At 30.9% G+C, this 27611-nt stretch overlaps 1 protein-coding gene across 9 annotated transcripts in view; it reads right to left on the reverse strand.

Moving 5' to 3' along the window:
• The window catches only part of LOC119609783, a 57969-nt gene that overhangs the window by 9866 nt on the left and 20492 nt on the right, over window positions 1-27611 (reverse strand). For 5 of the 9 annotated variants that reach the window (XM_037964769.1, XM_037964736.1, XM_037964745.1 and 2 more), the window contains exon 2: window positions 22934-23072. The exons of 1 other annotated variant lie outside the window; for it this stretch is intronic. In XM_037964769.1, the coding sequence (XP_037820697.1) occupies window positions 22934-23056 (123 nt within the window). In that variant the 5' untranslated portion in view covers window positions 23057-23072. The remainder of the gene's footprint in view (window positions 1-22933; window positions 23073-27611) is intronic. 3 more of the 9 variants (XM_037964718.1, XM_037964727.1, XM_037964699.1) reach the window with 1 other exon arrangement.

Genomic DNA, 27611 nt, shown 5'->3' on the forward strand with positions numbered 1-27611 from the left:
AGTATATCGAGGGACTATATTCAATAGTCGCTATCTCTCATTTTTATGAAAATGAGATTTTGATGGCAAAATATTCAGCAAACTATCGCGCATCAGTGATATAAATGTCAAAGAAAAAAATATTTTTTGGCAATTTTATAGCATTTTTTAAATTTCTCCATCTTAAAAAAAGAAAAATTCTGAATGCAAAACTCTCTATCTTATCCAAAAATTGCTTCAAACTCGATCCCTTTGGATAATTTTCTGTTGCAAAACAAGTCTTCTTAATAATTTGGACATGCTGAACACAAATCCGTAAAAATATTTAAAATCGGTCTAATAGTTTTTGAGATATCGCTCATTATGATACTAATTAAATCAATTTTATTGTCGTGTTTAACCATATAACATTGGTTTTGGACCAAAACATTATAATCTGTTGCTTTTTCAACAATTTGGTTTCATTTCCTCCATTAAATTGTATAAAATATAATATTTATTGATCTGTTGGTTGAATGAACATTTTCGTAGAAAAATAAGCTCTATCTGATATAAATTTGTGAATAATTTTGTAAATAATGCAAAAATTAAAATTCTTTTTATATAATGGTTTAGAATATGGTCGTAAAAATATATTGTAAAAGAAAAAAATTAAAAAATCTTCACGAACTAGCGAAATAAACAGTTTTTTTGCTCTCCTGAAAACTTGTATTATTTTAGATAGAGACTATTGAATATAGTCCCTCGATATATATTCTGGGTCCTTATCAAATTCTGAGTCGATTTAGCTATGTCCGTCTGTCTGTATAAAACACGCTCACGATAAAACGAAGCAGTAGAGCTTAACCAAATTCACCCAAAATGTTCTTCATTTTCCTAAGTTGTTTGGTATTGCAAATGGGCAAAATCGGTTCACACCGGGAAAAGTTATGAATCAAAATTTAAAACAACCTCGGAAAAATATAAGCATTTTTTACACATTCTGATGTAGTTTTCTCGAAAACTATGCAAGATAATTCCATGGAAATCACCATACATTCGTTTCTGCACAAGATCTTGATCCCTGCTGAAAATTGCCAGAATCGGTCCACAATTTCATATACCTCCCATACAAAAGTACATATTCCCGGAAAATGGGTTTTTTGTTAATAACTTCCGCCAGAATGTCGATATCTTCACAAAATTTTACAAATTAAAATCTTATGTCAATAGAAGTCTTTCAGAGGAAAATTTTATGGATCGGTCCATAATTGGACATAGCTCCCATACAAGGTCCCCTCCTGAAAATCACTTAAACGCGCATAACGCATTACTAAATTAAGATATCCAAATAAAATTTGGTATAAGTATTGCCCATATGCATAGAAATATTACTGTGAAATTTTTTTCCGATCGGTCCATAATTGGTTATAGCTCCCATACAAGGTCCCCTCCCGAAAATCACTTAAACGCGCTTAACTCATAACTAAATTAAGATATCCATATAAAATCTGGTACAAATATTACTCATATGCACAGAAATATTGTTGTGAAATTTTTTTCCGATCGGTCCATAATTGATCATAGCTCCCATACAAGGTCCCCTCCCGAAAATCACTTAAACGCGCATAACTCATTACTAAATTAAGATATCCAAATAAAATTTGGTGTAAGTATTGCCCATATGCATAGAAATATTACTGTGAAAGTTTTTTCCGATCGGTCCATAATTGGTCATAGCTCCCATACAAGGTCCCCTCCCGAAAATCACTTAAACGCGCATAACTCAGTACTAAATTAAGATATCCATATAAAATTTGGTATAAGTATTGCCCATATGCATAGAAATATTACTGTGAATTGGTCATAGCTCCCATACAAGGTCCCCTCCTGAAAATCACTTAAACGCGCATAACGCATTACTAAATTAAGATATCCAAATAAAATTTGGTATAAGTATTGCCCATATGCATAGAAATATTACTGTGAAATTTTTTTCCGATCGGTCCATAATTGGTTATAGCTCCCATACAAGGTCCCCTCCCGAAAATCACTTAAACGCGCTTAACTCATAACTAAATTAAGATATCCATATAAAATCTGGTACAAATATTACTCATATGCACAGAAATATTGTTGTGAAATTTTTTTCCGATCGGTCCATAATTGATCATAGCTCCCATACAAGGTCCCCTCCCGAAAATCACTTAAACGCGCATAACTCATTACTAAATTAAGATATCCAAATAAAATTTGGTGTAAGTATTGCCCATATGCATAGAAATATTACTGTGAAAGTTTTTTCCGATCGGTCCATAATTGGTCATAGCTCCCATACAAGGTCCCCTCCCGAAAATCACTTAAACGCGCATAACTCAGTACTAAATTAAGATATCCATATAAAATTTGGTATAAGTATTGCCCATATGCATAGAAATATTACTGTGAATTGGTCATAGCTCCCATACAAGGTCCCCTCCCGAAAATCACTTAAACGCGCTTAACTCATAACTAAATTAAGATATCCATATAAAATTTGGTACAAATATTACTCATATGCACAGAAATTTTCTTGTGAAATTTTTTTCCGATCGGTCCATAATTGGTCATAGCTCCCATACAAGGTTCCCTCCCGAAAATCACTTAAACGCGCATAACTCATTACTAAATTAAGATATCAATATAAAATTTTGCACAAGTATTACTCATATGCACAGAAATATTACTGTGAAAATTTTTTTCGATCGGTCCATAATTGGTCATAGCTCCCATACAAGGTCCCCTCCCGAAAATCACTTAAACGCGCATAACTCATTACGTAATTAAGATATCCATATGGTACAAATATTACTCATATGCACAGAAATATTACAGATAATTTTTTTCCGATCGGTCCATAACTGGTCATAGCTCCCATACAAGGTCCCCTCCCGAAAATCACTTAAACGCACATAACTCATTACTAAATTAAGATATCCATATAAAGTTTGTCAAAAATATTGCTCATATACAGAGAAATATTACTGTGAAATTGTTTTCCTATCGATCCATAATTGATCATAGCTCCCATACAAGGTCCCTTTCAGAAAAATACTTAAAGGCACATAACTCATTACCAAATAATGATATAAATAAATACTATTTTTGTTCATAAATACTATTTTGTAATGCAAAAAGCACTTAATGCTATTTCAAAAATTTTTCACGATCGGTCTATATTTGGTCATATCTCTCATACTAGGTCCTGCCCCTAAAAGCTCTTTAACCGTATTTAACTATTTGCATTATCAATTTGTGTAGAACAAGATTATATATATGTATGTATTTTTAAAATCCTTAAATCTTTCACACACATGAATACATGCAAATACGAGATATCGCTAAAGCATATCTTAGGGCGCTATAAAAATTTAAATGAAAGTGGCGTTTCTAATGTTCAATAAATCTTGGAATTGTAGTAGATTTAAGCTGTTTAAATCTTGGGATTTTTCTATTTAAGACATGAGAAAACTTATTTCTACAAATATTTTATTAATTAGAAATGTATTAATACAAAATTTGCTGGTGGAGGGTATTTAAAATTCGGCTCAGCCGAATATAGCACTCTAACTTGTTAGATTTAAAGACCGCTAGCAGTCAAAGTTAAAATTTCTTAAAACATTGCTTGTGACAAACAAAAATTTCCACTTTTTTAAATTACTATCTACGATCACGCGATCGGTGGCACATTTTTCAAAAAAATAAGAAGAAAAAAACACCATTTCGTATCTCAATATTGGAATAAAACCAAAATCCCCAAAGGGTTTAAAAAAGTTATAGGCATTTAAAGTTTTGCAATTTTGTGAACAATTTTCCCATATGTATATTTTATATGTATAGAATCCAATAAAATAAGTCAATATATAAATTACTCAATTATATTTGCCTACTTAAGGTCTAAGATATTTACATTTCTTAATGTTTATACTTTGTGGGTTCTAATTTCCTTTCTGTTTTAATAGTTATTAGTCGATACTCCACTAGAAATTTTAAAATTTTATTTGATTTATCAAAAAATAAAATATTTGTACAAAAAACGAATTAGTTTACTATAATTAGATTTTCTATGGATCCCTTCACGGTCTAGCTCTGATTTTTTTATATGCTGTTGTAGATATTATAAACTAATTTTAGTAAAGGAATAATGAAAATGGGGGATACCGTTTTTAAGATATCCTTGACTCAAAGACATTTTTTGATATCATTATCCTCGTTTTAAAACCATAATATTTCAAATAACATATTGGCACACTACGACATATAGGCATTAATTACAGTCTAAAATGATTAAAATCCTATAAATATGTTAGAATTTATACAATATCAATTTTAATCCTTTTTAGAAAAACTCTTAGAAATATGAACTTTAAGCCTCGATAAAATCAAAACCGTAACGAATTTTCAAATTTTGGAGAACTCTAAATTTTGTAAGTATGAAAAGAATGTGTGTGTGTGCCGAATTTCATCAAAATAAGAGAAATTAATGCACTAATTAGATTTGAAGACCCAAAATTTGTTGCATAGTGTTATAGGTCTATCCAATCAGCATTTAGAACAATTCTTATACAAAAATATTTAGTTTAGATCATGCCAAAATGATATGCTCTGATTGCAAATTGACACAGAATCAGGCAATTAAGTTTGTATTTTTTAAACGTCTATTTTACATCCCTTAAAATAATCCAACTCGTTTCCCTTTATTTGAAACAGAAATATATTTTTTCTCAAATTTTCGTAACTCTCTATAATTTGTACCTTTTTAGGATGGTGTTCAATAAGATTGGCGATTTATTTAATTTGGTTTGTTGAAATCCTAAAAAAAAACATTTTATTAATTGTAAAAATATTATAAATTTAAATATAATAGAATCTTGTAATGGATTATTTTATAGCTAAATGTATAAATGAGGAAAAACCAGCGTTTAAATATGTATGTATGTAGAAAAAGCACAAGATTTATTTTTACGAAAATGCAATAAATATAAAACTTTAAAATTTGTCCATCACTTCACTACTAGAAATATTTGTTCTGTTTGCAATTTTTGTTAGCAAAATATTGCGAAAAAATCGAAATATATTTGTATGTTTAAGCAGCGCACGCACACAACAGTCGAACTACTATTGTCATTGACAAAATTTCTTTTGTTGTGATTTGATTTTTTTCCAGCTACAATAAATTGTTTTGGTTTCGCTACTGCCAGTTGCAATTTGTCGTATCTTTTACTATATGGAAAGCGCGGAAAGCCTTATATTTTATATTCAATACATGTTTAAAGTTTTTAGTAAACAGTATGCATGTTCAATAACTAAAAGTTGATACTAATTTTGACAAAAATATTTGCACTCTGTATTGAAATACAAAAACAATTTGTGATAATTTATAACAATTTTTCGTTAATGAACAGACAGATTAGGTGCGCGTACTTTCCAATAAAAAATATCCAGTAACAATTGTTGCAAATTGTTACAAATTATCGAGTATGCGAACAGTCCTATTATTAGTTGTTTGTTAAAAATTAAAACATATTTGACAAAGAATATAAAGAAATTGGGACTTGTCAGTTGGTAACTAAAGATGTTGTTATTCGGTACCTTACTCTAAGAATGTATTGGTAGAATTTTTGTATAACCCAGCAAAAACGAACTTCCAAAGAAGCGTACTGAAAGAGACCTGAAGAAGTGATGATTTTAACACAGGCTTGACATAGGAAGAAAGTCCTTTTTATTTGATTCCAAATTTACTACTTCTGAAGTCATTCTCAAGTTGTAATTTTAATGCCCTTTTTTGGAAGTTATTCGGAAGTGAAATTGTAGTATTATAGAATACAACTAATTTGACTTAAATAATATTAACATTAACAATTTACTACTTCTGAAGTCATTCTCAAGTTGTAATTTTAATGCCCTTTTTTGGAAGTTATTCGGAAGTGAAATTGTAGTATTATAGAATACAACTAATTTGACTTAAATAATATTAACATTAATTAGGGTTATATAAACATTTAATACAAAAGCGCAAATATAAAATTTTTTATCTCATAAAAATGTAAGAACAAAAAATATATCTTCAATATTGAAAAAATAGAATTATTTTCGCTTCAACATGAAAAATGCAGCTAACTCTCTGCTTAATCGCAATGTATGTTATAATTAAAGTGCGTGATATGTTGAATTACGCATACATTGCACTCTAAGTACTTAGATTGCTCGCATAGAACGTCATACTTATGTATGTATGTATGTACATATATTAAAGACGGCACAACAAAGCTTTACCAAATTTCGCAATGATTTGACCCTAGTTCCCATACAAAGCCCACCTTCAGACCACAATGTGTTAGCTTTAATGTACATACATGAGATTAGCACACTTGGTATATGTTTCCTATAACATAAAAATTTTCCTATAGTTCATAACATTTTTAATAAATTATTTTTTGATGCGTAACAAATGTCCTTCGAGGATCACGACACATTACAGTTTGTTCCACTACTTTGTTTCTATAGATTTTTTTATTTCCAAAGTAAATTTACACCCTAAATAAATCTGGACATAAATTTAGCACACAATAAAAAAATTATTAAAAAATTAAAAATTAAACAAAACGATCGGCTAAATTTATCTAATTTCACTTAAAATTTCATATTTTATAGAATAGTTGCACATTTTGATAATATCATTCCTTCTCTTGGACATAATCTTCACCAGAACCCACCAGAAATTTCATGACATAAATTTTAATATTCAGGCCAAAAATTGGCAAAATTCTTAGGTATTTCTGCTTTTATTTGTTGATCCATATAATTTCATATGTTCTCTATTGGATCGGGATAGAGAAATTATACTGGGCACTACTTCGCTCGCTTCCAAGCGAAATATATACCTAGAAACATAAAATTAAAAATGTAGACCCATAAGCCCCCTTCACACGAGCACACAAGTAATATGATCTGTCAAAATTTTGTGTTGAAGAAAACGGATGGGATCGTCTAAACGCAATATGTAATAAAACCATCACACATTGAGAGAAAATACGGATGGAAAATTTGACAGTCGTATGGATCTCTTCATTTTTTGAAATTATTAAAAAAACAAGCCGCATTAGATCAGGGATGTATTTTTATGTAAACACATACAAAAAAAGTGAAACAGCTGTTTCCATCTTTGTTATTGTTACTTTTTTGTTCTTCAAAAGGTTTGGATGGCCGATATACGAATTTATATGGGGCATTTCACGTCAAGTGAACCAACTTTTGAAATCGATGTCTTCCGATCGCGATGAAATTTGCACCATAGTTAGTTCTATTGGATAGTAATTCAGACACAATTTTTCAACAAGATCGCTCGTGAACTTTCTAAGTTAGAGGCGGTCAAAATTTGACATTTTGGCCATCCAGGTGTTTTTTCTCATCCGTGTAACTTATTACCTATTGTTCTTAGCAAAATGTGTCCCAAATAGTTTAGATAGCTATTTATGCAATCTTTCGAAAAAAAAAATTAAAAAAATTTAATAAAATATTTTTGAATTTTTTTTTTTTTAAATCAAAAACATTTTTGACTTTTTTTTCAAAATGGGCCCTTTTTATTTTTTTTTTTATTTTTTTTTAGAAAGCTTAAGTCTTTTCCTAAGCGACATATATGTTCGCTTAGTGGGATGCGAGTGGGATATCTATCAAAAAAATATTTTGTAACTCAAGATTTAAAATTTTTGAATTTTTTTGCAAAATCAAAAACTTTGTTGACTTTTTTTAAAAAAATGGACCCATTTTTTATTTTTTTTTGCTCAGAAGAAAGCTTATGTGTTTTCCTTTAACACCCTTTTTGTCGCTTAGTGGGATGCGAGTGGGATATCTATAAAAAAAATGTTTTGTAACTCAAGACATACAATTTTTTACTTTTTTTTTTTTGAAAAATCAAAAACTTTTTTGACTTTTTTCCAAAATGGACTCTTTTTTTATTATTTTTTTTCTCAAAAGAAAGCTTAGGTCTTTTCCTTTAAAACCTTTTTGGTCGCTTAGTGGGATGCGAGTGGGATATCTATAAAAAAAATATTTTGTAACTCAAGATTTAAAATGTTTGAATTTTTTTGCAAAATCAAAAACTTTGTTGACTTTTTTTAAAAAAATGGACCAATTTTTTAATTTTTTTTTTGCTCAGAAGAAAGCTTATGTGTTTTCCTTTAACACCCTTTTTGTCGCTTAGTGGGATGCGAGTGGAATATCTATAAAAAAAATGTTTTGTAACTCAAGACATACAATTTTTTACTTTTTTTTAAAAAATCAAAAACTTTTTTGACTTTTTTTTCCAAAATGGACTCTTTTTTTATTAATTTTTTTTTTCTCAAAAGAAAGCTTAGGTCTTTTCCTTTAAAACCTTTTTGGTCGCTTAGCGGGATGCGAGTGGGATATCTATCAAAATAAATGTTTTGTAACTCAAGACAAATGTTTTAAAATTGATTTTTTTCATATTTGTGTCTAAACCTTAAAAATTAAACTTACGCAGAGAAACTAGACACATTAGCCTTTCCGATGGTATGTAACATACCCAACTAAAATTTCATAGCCTCGATACTGTAATACCCATAATATGTTAACCTCAGGAATAAAAATCACTTTTTTTCTATGGAAATGTTGAATAATTTAAGTTTGTTATTTATTTGTAATAATAATTAATTTAATATATAATAATAATAATAATAATAATAATAATAATAATAATAATAATAATAATAAATTTAATCTTAATCACAATAGATCAATTTATATAATAACTATTTTTACACTTAATTTATGAAATTTTTAAATTTTCAAATATCCATACTTTTATCCTCCTTATTTGTCACCTTTATTAGCTGCTTTTTTTTGTCAATCCTTTCTTGGCGTTATTAGATTCAGCACCTGATATTTTAACAATGAAAATCACGTGCGCTGAAAACTACCTCTAGGATTGACTAAAAAAGCCGCAAGATACAAAACTCAGACAAATTTTGGGGGTGGAAAATTAATAGCGGTCGGCCTCATATTGCACCCCTCCAGTGGCTATTATCGGTCAGTTGTTGTGGTTTTTATTTTTAAGGTTTTGGAAACACTTACACACAAATATGAAAAAAATCAATTTAGAAACATTTGTCTTGAGTTACAAAACATTTATTTTGATAGATATCCCACTCGCATCCCACTAAGCGACCAAAAAGGTTTTAAAGGAAAAGACCTAAGCTTTCTTTTGAGAAAAAAAAAATTAATAAAAAAAGAGTCCATTTTGGAAAAAAGTCAAAAAAGTTTTTGATTTTTCAAAAAGAAGTAAAAAATTGTATGTCTTGAGTTACAAAACATTTTTTTTATAGATATCCCACTCGCATCCCACTAAGCAACAAAAAGGGTGTTAAAGGAAAACACATAAGCTTTCTTCTGAGCAAAAAGAAATTAAAAAATGGGTCCATTTTTTTAAAAAAAGTCAACAATGTTTTTGATTTTGCAAAAAAATTCAAAAATTTTAAATCTTGAGTTACAAAATATTTTTTTTGATAGATATCCCACTCGCATCCCACTAAGCGACCATATAGGTCGCTTAGGAAAAGACTTAAGCTTTCTAAAAAAAAATAAAAAAAAAATAAAAAGGGCCCATTTTGAAAAAAAGTCAAAAATGTTTTTGATTTAAAAAAAAAATCAAAAATATTTTATTAAATTTTTTTAATTTTTTTTTCGAAAGATTGCATAAATAGCTATCTAAACTATTTGGGACACATTTTGCTAAGAACAATAGGTAATAAGTTACATGGATGAGAAAAGGCACCTGCATGGCCAAAATGTCAAATTTTGACCGCCTCTAACTTAGAAAGTTCACGAGCGATCTTTTTGAAAAATTGTGTCTGAATTACTATCCAATAGAACTAACTATGGTGCAAATTTCATCGCGATCGGAAGACATCGATTTCAAAAGTTGGTTCACTTGACGTGAAATGCCCCATATATAGGCAGGTGCCACGCCATTATTGATTTACCCACTTATTTAGTCCGGAATTAATGCAATAAATAAATCTCATATAATAAGTATATACAATAAAAATTCTCGTTTAAATGAGTTCGTTTAATTGCGCTACCTTTCCAAATGACTTATAAATTAGGAAGACATTTTGTCAGACCAAAATGTCAATTATAAAGCCGTAAAAAATATCGAAATATCGACTTTGCTGCAATTTAAATTTTCATATCTTAAATAAATGAGGAGCTTTGTGCAAAATATAAGTGGTCCAGTGTCACTATAAATAGAATTAGAAATAAGAAAACACAACGTTGACTCTTAAATACACGCAAAACTTGATTTGGATGATTCAAATCAGGTGACGAGATATATTTCCCCGTATGTCGAAATAGAAAAAAACGCCGCAAAGGAATATTATTTGTTCAGAATGCCGCATGTCGAAAACATTGAGATGTAGTTTTCAGGTCTGGGCATTATTTAATGCTTTAAGGGTTATTTCGAAAAAAATTTTACAGTCAAACTCTGTAGAATTCGGTCCATATTTCCCAATGCTCCCATAGGGGAAATCGTCTAATCGCATAGTGAAAAAATTCATTATAATGAGGAATTGTTTTACTAAATTAACTGCCGGTTTCTCTAAATGCGAAAAAACATTTTCTTTCTTACAAATATATTGAAAACAACAAATAAATTTAAAATTTTGTTTTTGTTTTCAATATATTTATAAGAAAGAAACTGTAGTTTCGATATTGTGAAACAGGCAGTAAGAGAGAATGTGCCCATAATTGACAACAAAATTATAGCTGGTGCAGTGTATCAATACCCGACTACATTATTTCACTGTTTAATTGGTTAATGGGCGCAATTAAACAAGTGCCATTTAATTGCATCACTGAATGAATAATTGCACTAAAAACTTGAACATTTCAAAAAATCAACTAGGCGAAAACAACCGTACTTGTCAAAAATATACCATAATACAATTTTCTAGTCTAAACACAATTTGTATTTTTATCTACGAAATTATTGTTGATTTTTTTTGCTCGGTATACAAAATTTTGTAGAACAATTCAAAAACGTTTTACTTATTTTATTAATACAATAAAAAACAGACAAAAAGTAAGTAATACGTTAAAAACAAGAACGAAGTGTTCATAAACAATTTAAAATTGTATTAAATATGTTACAAATATTATAGTGTTAAAATGAAATGTATTTTTCGGATTGTTTTTTTGAAATTTCCTCGAAATGTAAGCAGTCGAAATATGTCACTTCAATATATCAGAAGTTTCAACCATGCATCTATAGCATACCATAAAATAATAGCGCTTCCACTTCTTCCATATACCTCAATCAGTGTTGCCAAAACGGCGGTTTTCCCGCTAAATCTGGAGGTTTTTGATCATCGATCGCGGCAACATTTCAATAAAACCCGCTAAGTGGTTTTTTAACTGGAAAATATTTTTATTTAGCTGGTTTTAGCCTTTTTGGCCAATTATTTTTTTTTTGTTTATCAGGTGTTTGGATGATTTATCGGTAAATGCACATATTTAATATAATATCTAACGGATTTTTTTTCTTCATAAGTGAGTGCAAAGAAAATTTGTGTTAAAAAAGAAGAATTTGTTTAAAAAAGTGAAAACATTAGTGCAAAAAAAGAAAAATACATTAATAAAATCAAACATTGAAATATACAAAAGTTAAATATTGTTTTTATAAAAAAATTCGTTGTTGGTAAGAAAAAATACAAATATATTTGCAATAAGCGTTCTTGTTGACAACCTCTTTATGCTGGAAAATTGGTAAACCAACCTATAGTCAAAAATTTAGAAAATAGTGGAAGACAAACCCCCAATTGAGGGATTGGATTAGTGAATCTGACAATGCATCAAAGGCTTTTTGTCGCCATTGCAATTGTAATTTGCAATGTAAATTCTAAGATTTAATTGCTCATGTATCTACAAATAAGCATAAGACAGCTAAATGTGGCTTTGCAGAACAAAATTAAATTCACTTTTAATCATCAAACCATAAAGTTCAAATGAATGAAGCTGCATTATCAATGTATTTTTGTCAACACGGACCTATAGCTCCTGTAGATAATTTGACGTCGCTTTTAAAGAAACAGTTTGACGATTATACGAACTGTCAACAAATTCGATTACATAGAACCAAGTGTTCCAAAATTGTTAAAAATGTTTTGTCAATACACTTTAAGGAAGACTTACTCCTTTTAGATAAATCGACTGATATTGAAATAGTGAAATTACTTGGTAAGTTTATTGCTGAATTTTTAGGAAAGGCTTTATTTTATCTAACATGTATTTTTACAAGTATTGCAATTATATATTATAGTGTGAATCGTGAAAAAATTGTCTCAACTTTTTTAGAGCTTGTTGAACTCCCTGGGTCGGACTCAGAATCTATAGCTCAATGTTTGAGAAATGTTCTGAAAATGTTTCACCTAGATATGAAGAAATTGCTTGGAATTGGCACAGATAATGCGAACGTTATGGTTGGGCGTAATAAAAGTGTATATCGTCACCTGAAACAAATGTCCACACCAAATATTGGACTCCTACGTCCAACATTATCGATTTTATTGACAAAAAACAAAAGACAAAAACATTTGAATATTGAAGGTAAAAAGTCCAATTTATCCATTTTTATATACGCAACTGTCAACTATCATAACAAATTATAGGTTTCACTATTAAACAATTTGTTTATTTACTACAAATGAATCGCGTTAATATAAAAAAATTTTTCAATTTAAATAGTTTTTTGCTTTTCCTGTAAAATTTTAAAAATGTTAAATAGGGCCGTTTGCGTTTTAGGTGACGATATGCAGAACACAGAAAGGAGAATCCTCATTTAATATTAATAAGATGCGTGTGTCATTCTGTGCAACTAACTTGCCATAAACCACGCTTCTGCAACTCTTCCCAGAAACCTTGAGTTTTTAGTTCAGGAAACCTACAACTGTTTTTCCAAAAGTTCTGCTAGAAAGATGTCATACAAAAACTTATACAAGGCTATTAACGACGACAAGGTAAGTTCTAAGTAAACATTTTTTTTATATTCTTAAAACTATTTATGTATATAGGAACCATTAAATATAACCCGTATATGTGATACCCGACGGCTCTCTATAAATGTCGCAGTCAAAAGAATTCTTAACCAATGTTTAGAGTTAGAAACATATTTTGGTATTGCTCGTCTCTCAGAAAGATGTTATTCAGCTGAAACACTTCATAAAATGTATAATGATACGTAAATTTGATATACCTTTCGTTTTTGAATCCAATTCTTTTCGACATAAATGTTGTTAACATGAGGTAAATAATTATATTATTTATTTTTGTTTTACAACTAATATTTTCTAGCTTTCAGGTTACCGGAAAATAGGGACATGAATAGAAATAGACTGCTTTTCTGTGAATAATATATTCCAATTAAAAAAAAGGAAAATGTTATTCCATGTTTGGAACATTTTGGATGTAGTACAGAAAAAATTGAAAAGATTTTAAATCAGCTAGGTTATATCAACATTGTTAGATGGAAACATCTTTCAAATACTACATCGTTCTGGTTTGAAGTTTTGCAACACGAAGATTCCGCAGGAAATAAAATATTTAAAGAATTAGCAGATTTTGCTTTGGAAGTTATTTGTATGCCGTGGTCCAATGCGGAATGAGAACGAGTTTTCAGTCAGCTAAATATTGTAAAATCCAAATTAAGAAATCGTTTACAACCTGAAATGGTTAATGCAATTTTGACAGTAAAGTAGGAACATAAAATAATTAATTTGAATATGTTTTCATCAAAATTTGTTTCAGACAGGGTTTAAAAATATTCATTTACGAACACTTAAATTGATACATTCGTAATAGACATGAATGAAATTTGCAATTTCTGTTTTTATGTTCAAATTCTGAAATGAGAAGTTAATTTGTCTTTTATTTTAAGCACACATAAATGAAAAAATTTGTATATTTTATTTTAGCACATTTTTGTAAAGTGAATGATGAAAAACAAAAAATGCCAAATACTCAAAGTTGTCAAGTGTTCTCATCACCAGTGTTACCGTTGGAAAATTTCGAAAAGTCGCACTGGAAGGGGATTTTTAAAGCAAAAAGTGTCAACTTAGGTAAAATCATTTCATTCGTATTTAAATGTGCATTAAATTGGTAAATAAATCAAAATAATTAACCACATTTTAATTAGCAATAAAATTATAATAATAATGCTCAGTACCGCAATTCAGTAACTTTTTAACAACAAAAATTTGTCGTTAAATAGTAAAAATCGTAAGTTAACAATAATTGTCGTTATGTGGTATTCTGAATTTTATTTCAACGATTTTTTCGTTGAACATAATCATTAGTTAACGAAAAGTATCGGCAATGTAACGACAAATAAAAAGTTCACGTTAATAATTTTATATTTTAAAAATATTTCAATACAAAACTTTTGACATTCTCATATTTTTCCGATCTTTGTCGTTAAAATATTCTAAGGTCGTTAAAAAGTTAGAAAATTACAAATTCGTTAATGCAACCGTATTTGTCGTTACTTTACGATATCGGTAGTTAAAATTAAAAAAATACAGAATTGCGGTACAGATATAAAATAAAAATTCAGTCGATACACCCAATATCAAATTATTTACCCCATTTTCTTTATTTATCGTCGCAATATTTTTCCGAGATAGAATAAATGGAGACTGAGAAGAGTCATAAATTTGTATTAAATCAACGATTTTTATATTTTCTAAAACGTTTTCTAGCTCTCACCTTAAGGTTTCAGTATATTAAGGACATTCATAAAATATTTTTCTAGTTAGACGATTCACCAATTTTTAATATCATACTGGGGGATTAATCTGAAACTCGATTCTAATGGAAAATTTTCGAATTTGTGTGTTAATTGTTTGAATGTTTAATTAATTAACATTGTGTTCGAAAGATTTTTCTTTCAAATCGAAATACAGAGTAAACCCCAAAAAATGTTTGAAAAATTCCACCTCCTATGCTCACTATTTGTGGGCCGTTTTATCCATAGAACAGTCAAATAGACAGAAATAGATTTGTATAAAAGCCTAAATAAAATCGTTGAGCGTCTTCTACTTGTAAAAACATATTATTTTTTTTTAATTTATGATCCCATGGCTTAACCGCACATCTGGAAACAATAAATAAATTTTAAGCAATTTTCGGAATTTAATCCTATATTTGACCACAGTTTAATCATTAATACTGAATTTCATTATCGTATATCAATAGTCACATGAACATCAATAATATTTTCGGAATAGAATGGGGGTAAGAACATTTATAGACCGATCCACATAAATATTGGTAGAAATATTTTGGTTTCTTTAAAGTTTATTTATGTCGAATTTCATAGGTATAACAACAGTAGTGATTGTTGATGTCATTTTCTGTAGGAGGTGAAGGTCCTATAGGTGTAGTGTCAATTATAAAAAGATCTTCATAAATTTTGGTAAAAAGATTTTGGCTCCTTCATAATTTGTTTATTTTTTATGGTTTATTTGTTATACAGTCATAAGACTGTTATGAGCGTTAAACTTACATTTTAAAGGAGAACCTCTACATGGAGAAAGGCCAATTATAGACCGATTCATATGAAAACTTAGCAAAAAAAATCGGTTATTTTAAATGAGTTTTTGTCGAATTTCATTGCTGTACCGTTTTTCTGGGTGATATTCATACAAACATTTTTAAAGAAAGATACATAAAAACAGGTATTTGCATGAAAACTGTCAATCTACCGTTTCGGTGAAATATAACCAGACATTGAGAAAATGGGGGTATGTCTGTTAAAGTTGTCTTTCGATGGGCCTAAACGTTGACTAATATTGCCGATTTTCAATACTAAACAAACCTACCCATAGGAAATATTTGTGTCAAATTGCAAAAATACAAAAATGTGTTTTATTCAAAAAGGGGCAAAAAGTGGCAAGAAGTGAAAAATTCTCAAATTTAGTTCATTTTGACAAGGGGTCACAAAAAGTAAAAAATAAAAACCAAACAATACACACAAGAATGAATAAAGTAAAAACTGTTTTGTCTATTCGTACATGAGTAGATGATAACACAACAAGAAATTAAAGAATATCTGGTACTTTGGTTTCAGATATGGACTTCGTCGCCATGAAAAATGCTGTTTTGCCTAAAAAGTTTTTAAATTTAATTGGATCCAGTGAAATATATTCTTGTTCTCAAAACGATGATTTTGAATGGATAGATATTAATTAATTTATATGAATGTATACATATATATTTTATTTAAAAATTAAATTCCTATTAGTTTTGTAAACAGTTTTGTTTAATAAAATCGGTTTTCTACTAAATAAACTTTAACGGTAAAAGTTAGCGTTTTTATTTGTGGATTTAGCGGATTCTGGCGTTTTTCAAAACTCAATCTGGTGGGATGGGACCTAAAAGTTTTGGCAACACTGACCTCAATTAAGATGGCTTTTGCTGAGATTAAAAAAGGTATTTTAGTAATGGACATAATTTTGCATGCTTTTTGAAGTATTTCGAAAATCAACGGATAAAAAAGGTTAGATTTAAATAAATTGATTTACTAAAGCTGGTCATACACGTTGGACTTGGGTGTGCTATTTATTGAATGCCATTTCTCCACAGACGTCGATGTATGTTTAGCTTAAGATTAATTATGATATATCTTATAATTAATCACAGGTTGGATAAGAAATCTTCAGTGTTTATAAGCAATGCACTCATACTACTTCTGCAATAGAAGCGGACAATGGAGTTTGGGGAGATATATTAAAAAATGGAAACTTTTTCAAATTCACAAAAGCAATTCGAAACGAGGAGTTTTTTAAAAGCAAACATTTCGAATGTTTCTTTTCTCCAACAAAGAAGGAAAAGAAACATCGATAGAAATGCAAAGATCGAAAAAAGCCACAAGTCTGTTAGATTCTGGCAAAATTTGAAGAACGAAAAAGTACCAAAAAGCAGAGATTGGGGTAGTGCACTAAATTATTAGTTAAATCAATATTTAACTAGCACTAAATATTATTTCAAAAAAATTATTTTTCACCAATTTTCAGTAGCTTAGTGGTAGTGAAGCTTAAATTTTTAGCACTAATATTTTTTAGTGATAATGTTATTTTTTTAACTATAACTCAATTGAGTGGTAATGTAGAAAAAAGCACTACACTCAAATAGTTAAAAATTTGAACAGTCACTAACAAAAGGCTTCAACAATTTTCTTTGCCCTATTTTTTATGAAAATGAAAGAATTTGTAAGACAATAAATGATTAAATTTTTTAAAAGATACATCTATTAAAATGGAAAATACAGATTTTGTTAGCGATGGCACTATGATAGACCCTACATATGCAGTTACCCCAAAAAGAAATGGTTGAAACACCTAAATTCCAAAACTTTTGCCTTCTGCTCAAGTATAACGATTTTTTCTTTTGCGGAATGGTGAATGGCAATCGAGGTTAATTTTTAACCTCGATTGCCACGATATCTGCGTTGCCAAAATGATGTGGTTACTGGATGTTTTTTAGGCAATAGCTTGGAACCTTTGAAAATAATGAACGTTTTACCCATTAATAATATTCGTCCAATGAGTTTTTGGTTGACTTAAACCATTTCTATACTGTCCCATTAACTTAAACTTTCAAATGAGTGAAACATTTCTCTGTTGAAAAAAAAAAAATTGTGCAGGAATATTTTTTGAACTAATAATTTAGTGTAGAAAAAATTATTTCACTAGGCTGTAAAAACAAATATTTTAACTAGTTTTTAAATATTTTTAGTTAAAAATGTTAAATATCACTATCACTATTATTGAATGAGGCTTATATTATTCAATTCATCACTAAACATAAATAAAAGTAGTGACTAATTTTGAACTATCACTAATAATTAGTGATAGTTAAAAATTAGTGCTCTACCCCCATCTCTGCCAAAAAGTCCAATTTTATAAGTTCTCAATCCGACCTCTACATGCTTAATTTCATGTTTCTAGCATCAATATTATAGAATATTCAAAAAGTACATTTTAAACAAGTACCAAAAACGTCCATTTTTAGGTTTTCACTTAATCCGGGCTCTACATGCTTAATTCCATGGTTCAATATTATAGAAATTTCTAGGTTCAATATTATAGAAAATTCAAAAATATCTTTTAAAGAACTAAAAAGTGCCAAAATGTCCCATTTTATGTTTTTATATGTTCGCACTTTCTCCGGGACCTACATACTTTATTTCATGTTTCAATGCAATAACAACACACAGTTTCATCCGTAACGTGTTGCTCTTGTTCTGCTTTGTTTTTATAAACAAGCAAATTCAAGAACAAAATTTACCGTATAATCATGTGTGTTGTTGTTTGTTTGTTCATTATTCTTATCTCTGCATGCACCAAAAATATAAATTTTCGATGAAATTTTCAGAGGTTGTCTCAGATTTTTGCTCATATCTCCGTTATTTATGGACGGATTTTGTTGATTTTATGTCTGATAGAATTATTGAAGATTCGGATCTTGCCGATATCTGTGGTCTTTTAATATATTGCTAAAAGACCTTTGGTTTTTATGACACTTTTTATTCGTTTTGGCACACTTTCGTCCAAATTATCAATGGTCCGGTTGTACTCTCGACCAAAGTTCATTAAGATTTCTTGGTGCATTATCGTATTGCGCAAGACGTTTTTTTAACACTTTTCACTCTGATTGAGGTCCGAGCTTTGCGCTGGCCATTACATCATTTGAAAATTATCCGCTGAAAGTCAATACTTCGGATTCCCATCCTGTTGGAATATAACTTCTGACTGTAGACATGCATCGTTTCTTTCACTTAAGGGACCTTGAGACGATCACACTTTACGTACGACAAGTCTAATGATAAAGTAAAATGAAATTCCATCCGTATGACAAAAACGAAAATAAGTCATATGATTTATATTTTTTGTGTTTACACGATTGGTATAAAACAATAACAAAGAAAGATGGAATCAGCTGTTGCACTTTTTTGTATGTGTTAACATAAAATCATTTGTTTTTTAATCATTTAAAAAATTATGAGAGCCATACGACTGTAAAATTTTCCATTCGTATTTTCTCTCAATGTGTAATGATTTCATTACATATTGCGTTTAGACAATCCCATCCGTTCTCTTCTACACAAAATTTTGACAGTTTTAAGCTTTCATAAGGGTGGTGCCAGTAATATTCCTTGCCATCAGACTGAAAGCGATTAATCTTCGTTTCATCGGATTATATAACCCATTTTCAATCGTCAACATCCCAATTCTTGTACTCCTTGCAAAATTTAATAATTTAATTTTTTTTCTGACAACGTCCAATTCTACGGTTTTCTAATAAAATATATATTTGTTTTAATTTTAACTTGAAAATGAAATCTGCCAAAAATTTACAATTTGACGCAAATATGGTAACTATTTGTTTTGATGCTTTTTTCAAAAGTAAATCAAGTAGCGGTACTCTAATTCATTGTTTTTTTTTTTTTAATTTATTTGTGTTGCCAGATTAATTAAATTTAAACGTGCAAAAGTTGATACATTAACTTTTTTAATAAATTTAGATAAAACTTAAGATGAAGTTTCAATATTACCGAATTTTCTATTGTTTTACTTTCTTATTCTTCCATTGATTGGTGCGTGAACTTTTTCTAACAACCGAGAACAAATAATACCATAGTTTCTTGTATTTGTTTGCTTTATTGGACTATGCTATGCCAACTTACATACATATTTGCAAACAATGTAAATATTTATATCCCTAATGTCTATCTGTATATTTAATTTTATATGTATTCTTTGAAAGAATTATTCATTTCGGTAATAAAATATGACATTTTATAAATATATTATTATATGGGGAATTTCATATCAAAATCGATTTTGACGAAATGTGCACCAGTACTAACCTACTGCCGGAACTTTTTGTAATAAATTGTTATAGCGCTATTTTTTTTCTGTTCCACTAAAAGAATTTTAAGTTATTAAAAAGATTTTTAATTTCTTCAAAAACAAAATAGGTAAAATTTGCTGATTTAGCTCCTTTAAAAAAATGCTAATAGGAAAAAAGCAACATGCGGGTTTTAAAAAGCGCTAAAAGCGATAAGATGGCAATGCCGTCCCCCTTCTTCCGCTCACCAGCAATCATCGACAAACATGAAATCAGACGTCTGGGCAAATATCATCACGTGAATGGCGAGAAACTGTGAAGTCAACTAGTACATTTCTAAGAGTATAGGATACATTTTTGTATTTTTTATTTTATGGATCACTATTTCATTGAAGGACATACAATTTTTAGAATTACTGTCCGAAAGTACGAATTATTAGGTATAAGAAACTGGATACGAAAATAAAATTAGCTACAATTTCTGCTAGTTCCCTGATTCCATGGGAACAGGGTATCGTTATTTTGGTAAAGGCGGGCAAAAGGTTTCTGGAACTCATTTTGTTAAGACCAATCAACAGAGCTAGACTTTCAACTTGAATAATGTAAAAAAATCCTTATAATCCAGGCAAGGATTTTCATGCACTAAAAAATTAAGAATATGCGCTTATAACATGCACTATAAAATGGGAAAATATGCACCAAAAAAATATTTCCCTGTGAAATTTGTTTTGATGCAATACATTCGAATAAACAATAAAATCGATTTTGAATTTTTGGTAAGTTAGGGCTACTTGCGTTTCAGTTGACGATATATAACAGTCTTCAGAGAAAACTTTTCTTCGGAAAACAGGCCTGCTGTCGCAAAATTTGGTGAGTGATTTTTTAAGAAAAGAAAAAGTGAACCAACTTTAAAAATCGATATCTTCCGATTTGGATGAAATTTGCACCAAGGTTAGTACTATGGGAGAGTAGGCTCTATCGGTCAAGAACTGCCGGAATCAGCGGCAGTTTTTGGTCATACAGGGTTTTATTCAAAGTGTAACTTTTCACCTATTGGTCGTAGCAAAAATTCTCCAAAGGAGTTCAGACAGCTATTTCTTCATTCTTTCAATTTTTATTTTTTAAATTTTAAAAAATTATTTTTTAACTCAAGAATAAAATTTTTTCCAATATGTTGCACTTAATTTACGTTTAATGGACTTAATGGACGTTTTTGTTGTATTTTTATACCTACCATCAAAAAAGATAGGGGGTATATTGATTTTGTCTTTCCGTTTGTAACACATCGAAATATTGGTCATAGACCCATAAAAGTATATATATTCTGGGACCTTATTAAATTCTAAGATGATCTAGCCATGTCCGTCCGTCTGTCTGTTGAAAGCACGATAGAGTCCGAACGGAATTAGCTAGAGGGTTGAAATTTTCCACAAATATTCTCTATATAAGGTTTACTTGGTATTGAAAATGGGCAATATCGGTCCACGTTTTCGGATAGCCCCCATACAAGGTGCCACCGAAAAACTGCTTTAACGGGCATATCTGTCTTAGAAGTACGAGTATAGCGATGAAATTCGACATAAATAAGTTTCATATGATCAAAAATCTCCCTACTAAATTTTATACGGAACAGTCCATAATTGACCCTACCCCCCATATAAGCTCCCCTTCGGAAAATCACTATAACACTCATTACTGGCTTAAAAATAAGAATATAGCGATGAAATTCGACACAAATAAGTTTCATGCGAGTCAAAATCTATCTACCAAAATGTATACAGATCGATCCATAATTGACCCTACTCCCCATATAAGGTCCCCTTCAAAAACTTTAATGCTCATTACGGGCTTAAAAATACGAGTATAGCAATGAAATTCGACACATATAAGTTCCATGCGAGCCAAAATCTGTCTGTTTTATGTAGATCGGTCCATAATTGACCCTACCCCCTATATAAGGTCCCCTTCAAAAAACGACCTTAACGCTCATTTCTTTCTTAAAAATACGAGTAAAGCAATGAAATTTGACATGAGTAAGTCTCTTACGATCAAAATCCTCTCTAGCTAATTTTATGTGAATCGGTTCATAATTGACCCTACCCCCACATAAGGTCCTCTCTAGATAAATACTTTAACGCTCATTACTGGCTTACAAGTACGAGTGTAGAAATTAAATTTTACATAAGAAAGATTCTTACAAGTGTAGAAATTAAATTTTACATAAGAAAGATTCTTACAAGCCGAAAGCTAAGAAACTTTTATAGAAACGTAAATCTTCCTACCGGAAAGTGTCGGGAACTGACATTCGATGTAAACATGTTTTATATGAACCAAAATCGGTGTAAAAAAATTATGAAAAAAATTATGAAAAAAATTATGAAAACGGTCAATAATTCACCCTACCTCTCATATAATGTCCTCTTCAGTAAATTTGAAGAGTAATTTTACCCTGATGCTTATAAGAGAGCATTCATTTTACGGCATACGGTTTGATAGCACTCTTTCTTGTTTTTTACTCAAAAGAAAGCTTAGGCCATTTCCTTTGTGGTCACTTAGTGGGATGCTTACTATATAGTACTAACATTACTGCAAATTTCGTCAAAATCGATTTTTTGAGTTGCGTTACTTGACATGGAATTCCCCATATACGATAGTGAATATGTCGCGAAGAAGAAAGAAGATATGTACATATGTCAGATGTTAAGCCTTTATTATAAATTTGTCAAAAATGGCCAAAATGCCATTTTCAAACTTCAGTACACTAAAACCCCAGATGTGGTGGAGAAAATGTGATGTCAGATTCGCATTCAGAGCAGCTCGATCTTTTAGAAAAGTATTCTTAGGTTTCGACTTTTTTCAAAATTTTCATTTGGAACAAGTTTTCTACTTTCAGAATTCACAAAAACAGGAAATTACTTAATAAGAAATGCGTATGTAAAATATTCATATTATGCAACATTTAACTGTTAAACAATATACCATTAATATAAGTTAATTAATATAGGACACTTACCTTTCTTTTGCAATAATCGAGAATTGCTGAAGTTGGCTCATGATCATTTTGATAGTCATCAGACTGCGGAAAATTCCAACGATTTATAAAACAAAAAGAACTATTCAAATCACTTTGAAACATTTTTCACGAATTTCAACTATAAAATTAATAAAAAAAATGAGGTAGTGCGGAATATCCAGGAAAGACCAATTTTGTATGTCACCCTAAGGAACAAAATTGTACTTAAGCGTCGCTTTTTCGAGTCCAGTTTTTATAAAATAAACTGTTGTTTTTAGAATATTAGTTTAATTTTTTGAGATCTCCTAAGGCCTTATTCATAATCAAAATCAAGGGCCGATTGTGAATTAAATAATGTACACTAGAGATGCCCAAGAAATATCGATATTGTTGAATGGGTCTTATTTTGTTCATTAGTGTCAAACTGTCCGATTGGTAGCCCAAAAGTGTGAAATTGGTTATATAATAGGACATTTTAATTACTTCTAGACCTATAACAACTTCGGATAAAACGGTATTTTTGTTTGTACCAAAAAAATTCAAACAAGAGGGTATATATAACTTTTTCATTCCATGTGTAACACCAAGAAATATTCATCTGAGACCCAAAAAACTACATATATGTATTCCTGATCCTTATGAAATTCTGAGTCGATTTAGCTATGTGCGTCTGTCTGTATGTCTGTGTGAAATACGCTCACGTTAAAGCGAAGCAATGGAAAGTCACGAAATTCACCCAAAACATTCATTATTATCCGGTACAGTGTGGTATTGAACATCAGCAAAATCGGTCCAATAGGTTCAGAGATACCAACAAGTACTGGTAATTTTGAGGAGTCAAATCCGAGGTCAAAGCGAGGAGGAAATCACTCACTCGCCCAAAGACAGAACAGCAGTGCTGTCCAAAATTGGGAAAGTGTCGATTAAAAAGACTGCTCTTGCTATGCTATGCCTGACCGCAGTACCATCAATGGTACCCACTGCATCAATAGCCACTTCAGGTTACCCGGAGGAGTCAAATCCAACGAGCTGATTGATCACTAACTCACAGGAAGACAGTTTAAATGGATGACAATGATTGAGGTTATTCAAACAAACCTCCATCGGAGCGAGACGGCTACCAACGCTCTGATAGCTAAAATTAACACAGGTAAGATACATATAGCTTTAATCCAGGAACCTCGGACGATGTTTCTGGATTAAATCAAGTAAATTTCCAACTTTTATCTGATACAGGGTCTCGACCGAGAACATGTATCTTATGTCACAAGAACTTATGTTTTCTCCTCTCAACAGGATTATTCACATCGGATGCAACGGTGCTGAAGCAAGGTCGTGATAACATACACCTTGCATATGTTTACCTGCCTTTCGATTCTCCGACACTACCACCAGCTGATGAAACTGGTCGAAGAGGCACAAAGGAAAAATAAGAAAATTGTAATAGGTTGTGATGCCAACTCCCACCATGTAGCTTGGGGTAGTACAAACACCAATCGCAGGGGACAAGCCCTTATGGATTTCCTTAATACTAAAGACTACTTTCCTTAATACTAAGAGCTACAATAGAATCAGAGAAGAAGTATTAGATATAACTATATGTTCAGAAGAGCTTCTAAATGAAATTCAGGATTGGAGAGTTTCGGATGAGCACTCCTTTTCTGACCATCGGTACATAAGATTCTAAATACTACGGCCGCCACCAAAGCCGATAAAGTTTCGGAATAAGTCTAAAACTAATTGGACAATGTTCGGTTCCTTACTAAAGAACCGTTTATGTCAGAACACTTTTCAATGTCGAAATAAAGAAGACATAGACGCCAAAGTAGAAATGCTCACATGTGCCTTGGTTGAATCGTTCGAGGACAGCTGCCCTCTGCGAGAGCGATGATCTGCCCGGGAGAAACCCTGGGTAACCGGGGAGATCCGGAAGTTTTAAGACTCTTCGCAAACTAAAGACCGCAATATGCTGGGATGAGTATCGTAGTAAACTTGGTGAATATAAGAAAATTGTTCGTAAAGCCAAACGAGACTCCTGGAAACTTTTCTGTGAACAGGTAGACAGCGTAAATGACGTATCGAAGATAAAAAATTCCTATCCAAAACTCATGTCCAATCGGAATCTATGGTCGATGATACGGGTAGGAGGCTGGAAGATATGGAGGAGACAATGAAACTCCTAATGGTCTCTCATTTCCCACCCGGTATATCGAATAACGTAGAAGAACCGATATTGGAGGAAGGGGAGGCTAACACGGAAATTGTAATTACATCTAATATGGTTAAAGGGGCAATCAAGAGCTTCGCTCCCTATAAAGCTGCAGGGCCGGATGGCATTTTCCCGGCACGCTTACAGATGGAGGCGGGACTGGTTTCCGTACATCTGTCTCAGATATTTACTGCATGCTTGAAATTCACATAAACTATATACACTGGCGGTATGTATTGACATCGAAGGCGCCTTCAATAACGTGCACACTAATACAAAGTGCAATATCAAACTACTACAGGGAGTTCAGCGTACATGCTGCTTGGGTATAAGTGGTGCCATGTGTACTACTTCAACCAAGGCTCTGGAAACGTTGCTAGATATTCCACCCATTGAAACATATTTAAGATATGAGGCGGCGCTTACAGCCGAACGGCTCTTTACTTTAGGCGAACTGGCCAAAAACGGTTATAGGACACGTCATCAATGTATACTGGACACATTGGAAGGTTATACACATTCATCGGACGTGCCTGATTGTATACCAGACACAGAATATGTCGGAAACTTTGAAACGCTGATCTCTGATAGAATGTCTTAGTCAAGCGGAACATTATAGCAATGGCTCTAATTGGGGACAAAATGGGGTTGGGGTTCTATATTAAAGACCCAGAAACAGAAATATACCGTTTGCCAAATCATAACACAAGCTTAATATATTTACCGCTAGCAAGAAGGCAATTAGGGCGATATTAGGCGATAGAACTAAATCTAAGACCGTATTGGATTGTAAGAAAGCTTTAACTGAATACTCTCCCAGAGGTAAAGTTCACATCGGGAGTAGTCGGTAACGAAAGGGCGAATGTAATAGCTTTAAAGGGTAGGGAGCTCGAGGCAGTTAACCTGACAAACGCGAAACCATACGACGCAACAAAAGCTGAAATAAAAATATGGGTGAGAGAATCCCATAAGGCCTCTTGGAATAATGAAACAGTGGGTAGAACCACAAAGATCATGATGAGAGCAAGACGAAAAATCTCCTCAAAATGAGCAAGTCTGAAGTTAGTATGATGGTACGTATTCTGAGTGGACACACAGGATTACGAGCACATCTATGCAAAATTGGACGTGCGGATTCAGACGAATGTAGAGCATGTGGAAAGGACAGTGAAACTCTGGAGCACTTTCTTTGCCACTGCCAGGCATTCGTCGAAGTTAGATCCAAGTATCTTGGAAGTAATGTTATTCCGGAAATAACATTCCTGACTAACACTGATTGGAAGATTCTTAGGAATTACGTTCCGGAAACTGAGTTTATGAACACTGAAAAATAATTCATTCAGTTCCTTTTTTAGCGTGGGTCGAAAATAGGCTTTTCTCTCAAATCAACTTCTTATAGTGAAAATATGTTGTATTTTAACGTCAAATGGAAGACTGTAAAATATTATTCAATTATTATGAGGGTAAGAGGCTCTTACTTGTAAATGTGTTCATATGGGGGAAAAAAGGTAGTTTTTCGAGTATTTTGAAAAAATGAGTTATTAAGTATTAATTTTTACACCATTTTATAGCAAAATCGTAATGTGTACAAAATTGTATTTCCAAAAACATAGAAAAATATAAGATTTTTTTTTAGTTTTGAAAAATTGTACAAAAAATATGATGTTTACCTTCACAAGATCCATAAATATGCAAATACGAATTTTTGTTCAAAGTGGATAACGCTTACTTGGTTTAGTCTGTGGTCAATAAGGGCCTTTATTTTATCAGCATCACAAAAACTCCATTTTCAAATTTAAAAAAATGGTTAAATGAATTTAAATAAATTAAAGTTTTATATACTGGATGTTATAACGGATATACATATATAAGAATTAAATATAAAAAGAATGAGCTCATTATCTCTTATAGTTTTGCCGTACCTGCGATGTGAAATTGAAGGATTTCGGGAAAAGGGTAATGTTTAATTCTTACATATATTCCTTATAAAATCCAGTATAGAAAATTTAATTTTTTTAAATCCATTTAACAAAATTTTAAAAAGTTTTTGAAATGCTGTTAAAATAATGGACATTTTTTGACCACATACTAAATCAAGGAAGCGCTATCTAATTTGAACAAAAATTCGTATTGACATAATTATGGATCTTGTAAATGTAATCATTATAATTGTTTGTGAATTTTTTCAAAACTAAAAAAAATTGTTATATTTACTTTTATGTGTCGTCAGAACCAAAAGAAATTTTAATAACTTAGTTTTTAGTTTTTCTATGTTTTTGAAATAGCGCAAAAATTAATACTTAATACCTCATTTTTCAAAAAATGCGAAAAAGTGCCATTTCCCCATATAAACGCATTTTCAAACTTTGGCGGCGATGCGCGGGCTCTTACCCTCAAAATAATTGAATAATATTTTACAGTCTTCATTTTGAAGTTAAAATACAACATATTTTCACTATTAGTAATTGA

This window comes from Lucilia sericata, unplaced genomic scaffold, assembly GCF_015586225.1.
Source record: "Lucilia sericata isolate MDLA Ls3-8-SP2 unplaced genomic scaffold, ASM1558622v1 Contig000025F_arrow, whole genome shotgun sequence".
Classification (NCBI taxonomy): domain Eukaryota; kingdom Metazoa; phylum Arthropoda; class Insecta; order Diptera; family Calliphoridae; genus Lucilia; species Lucilia sericata.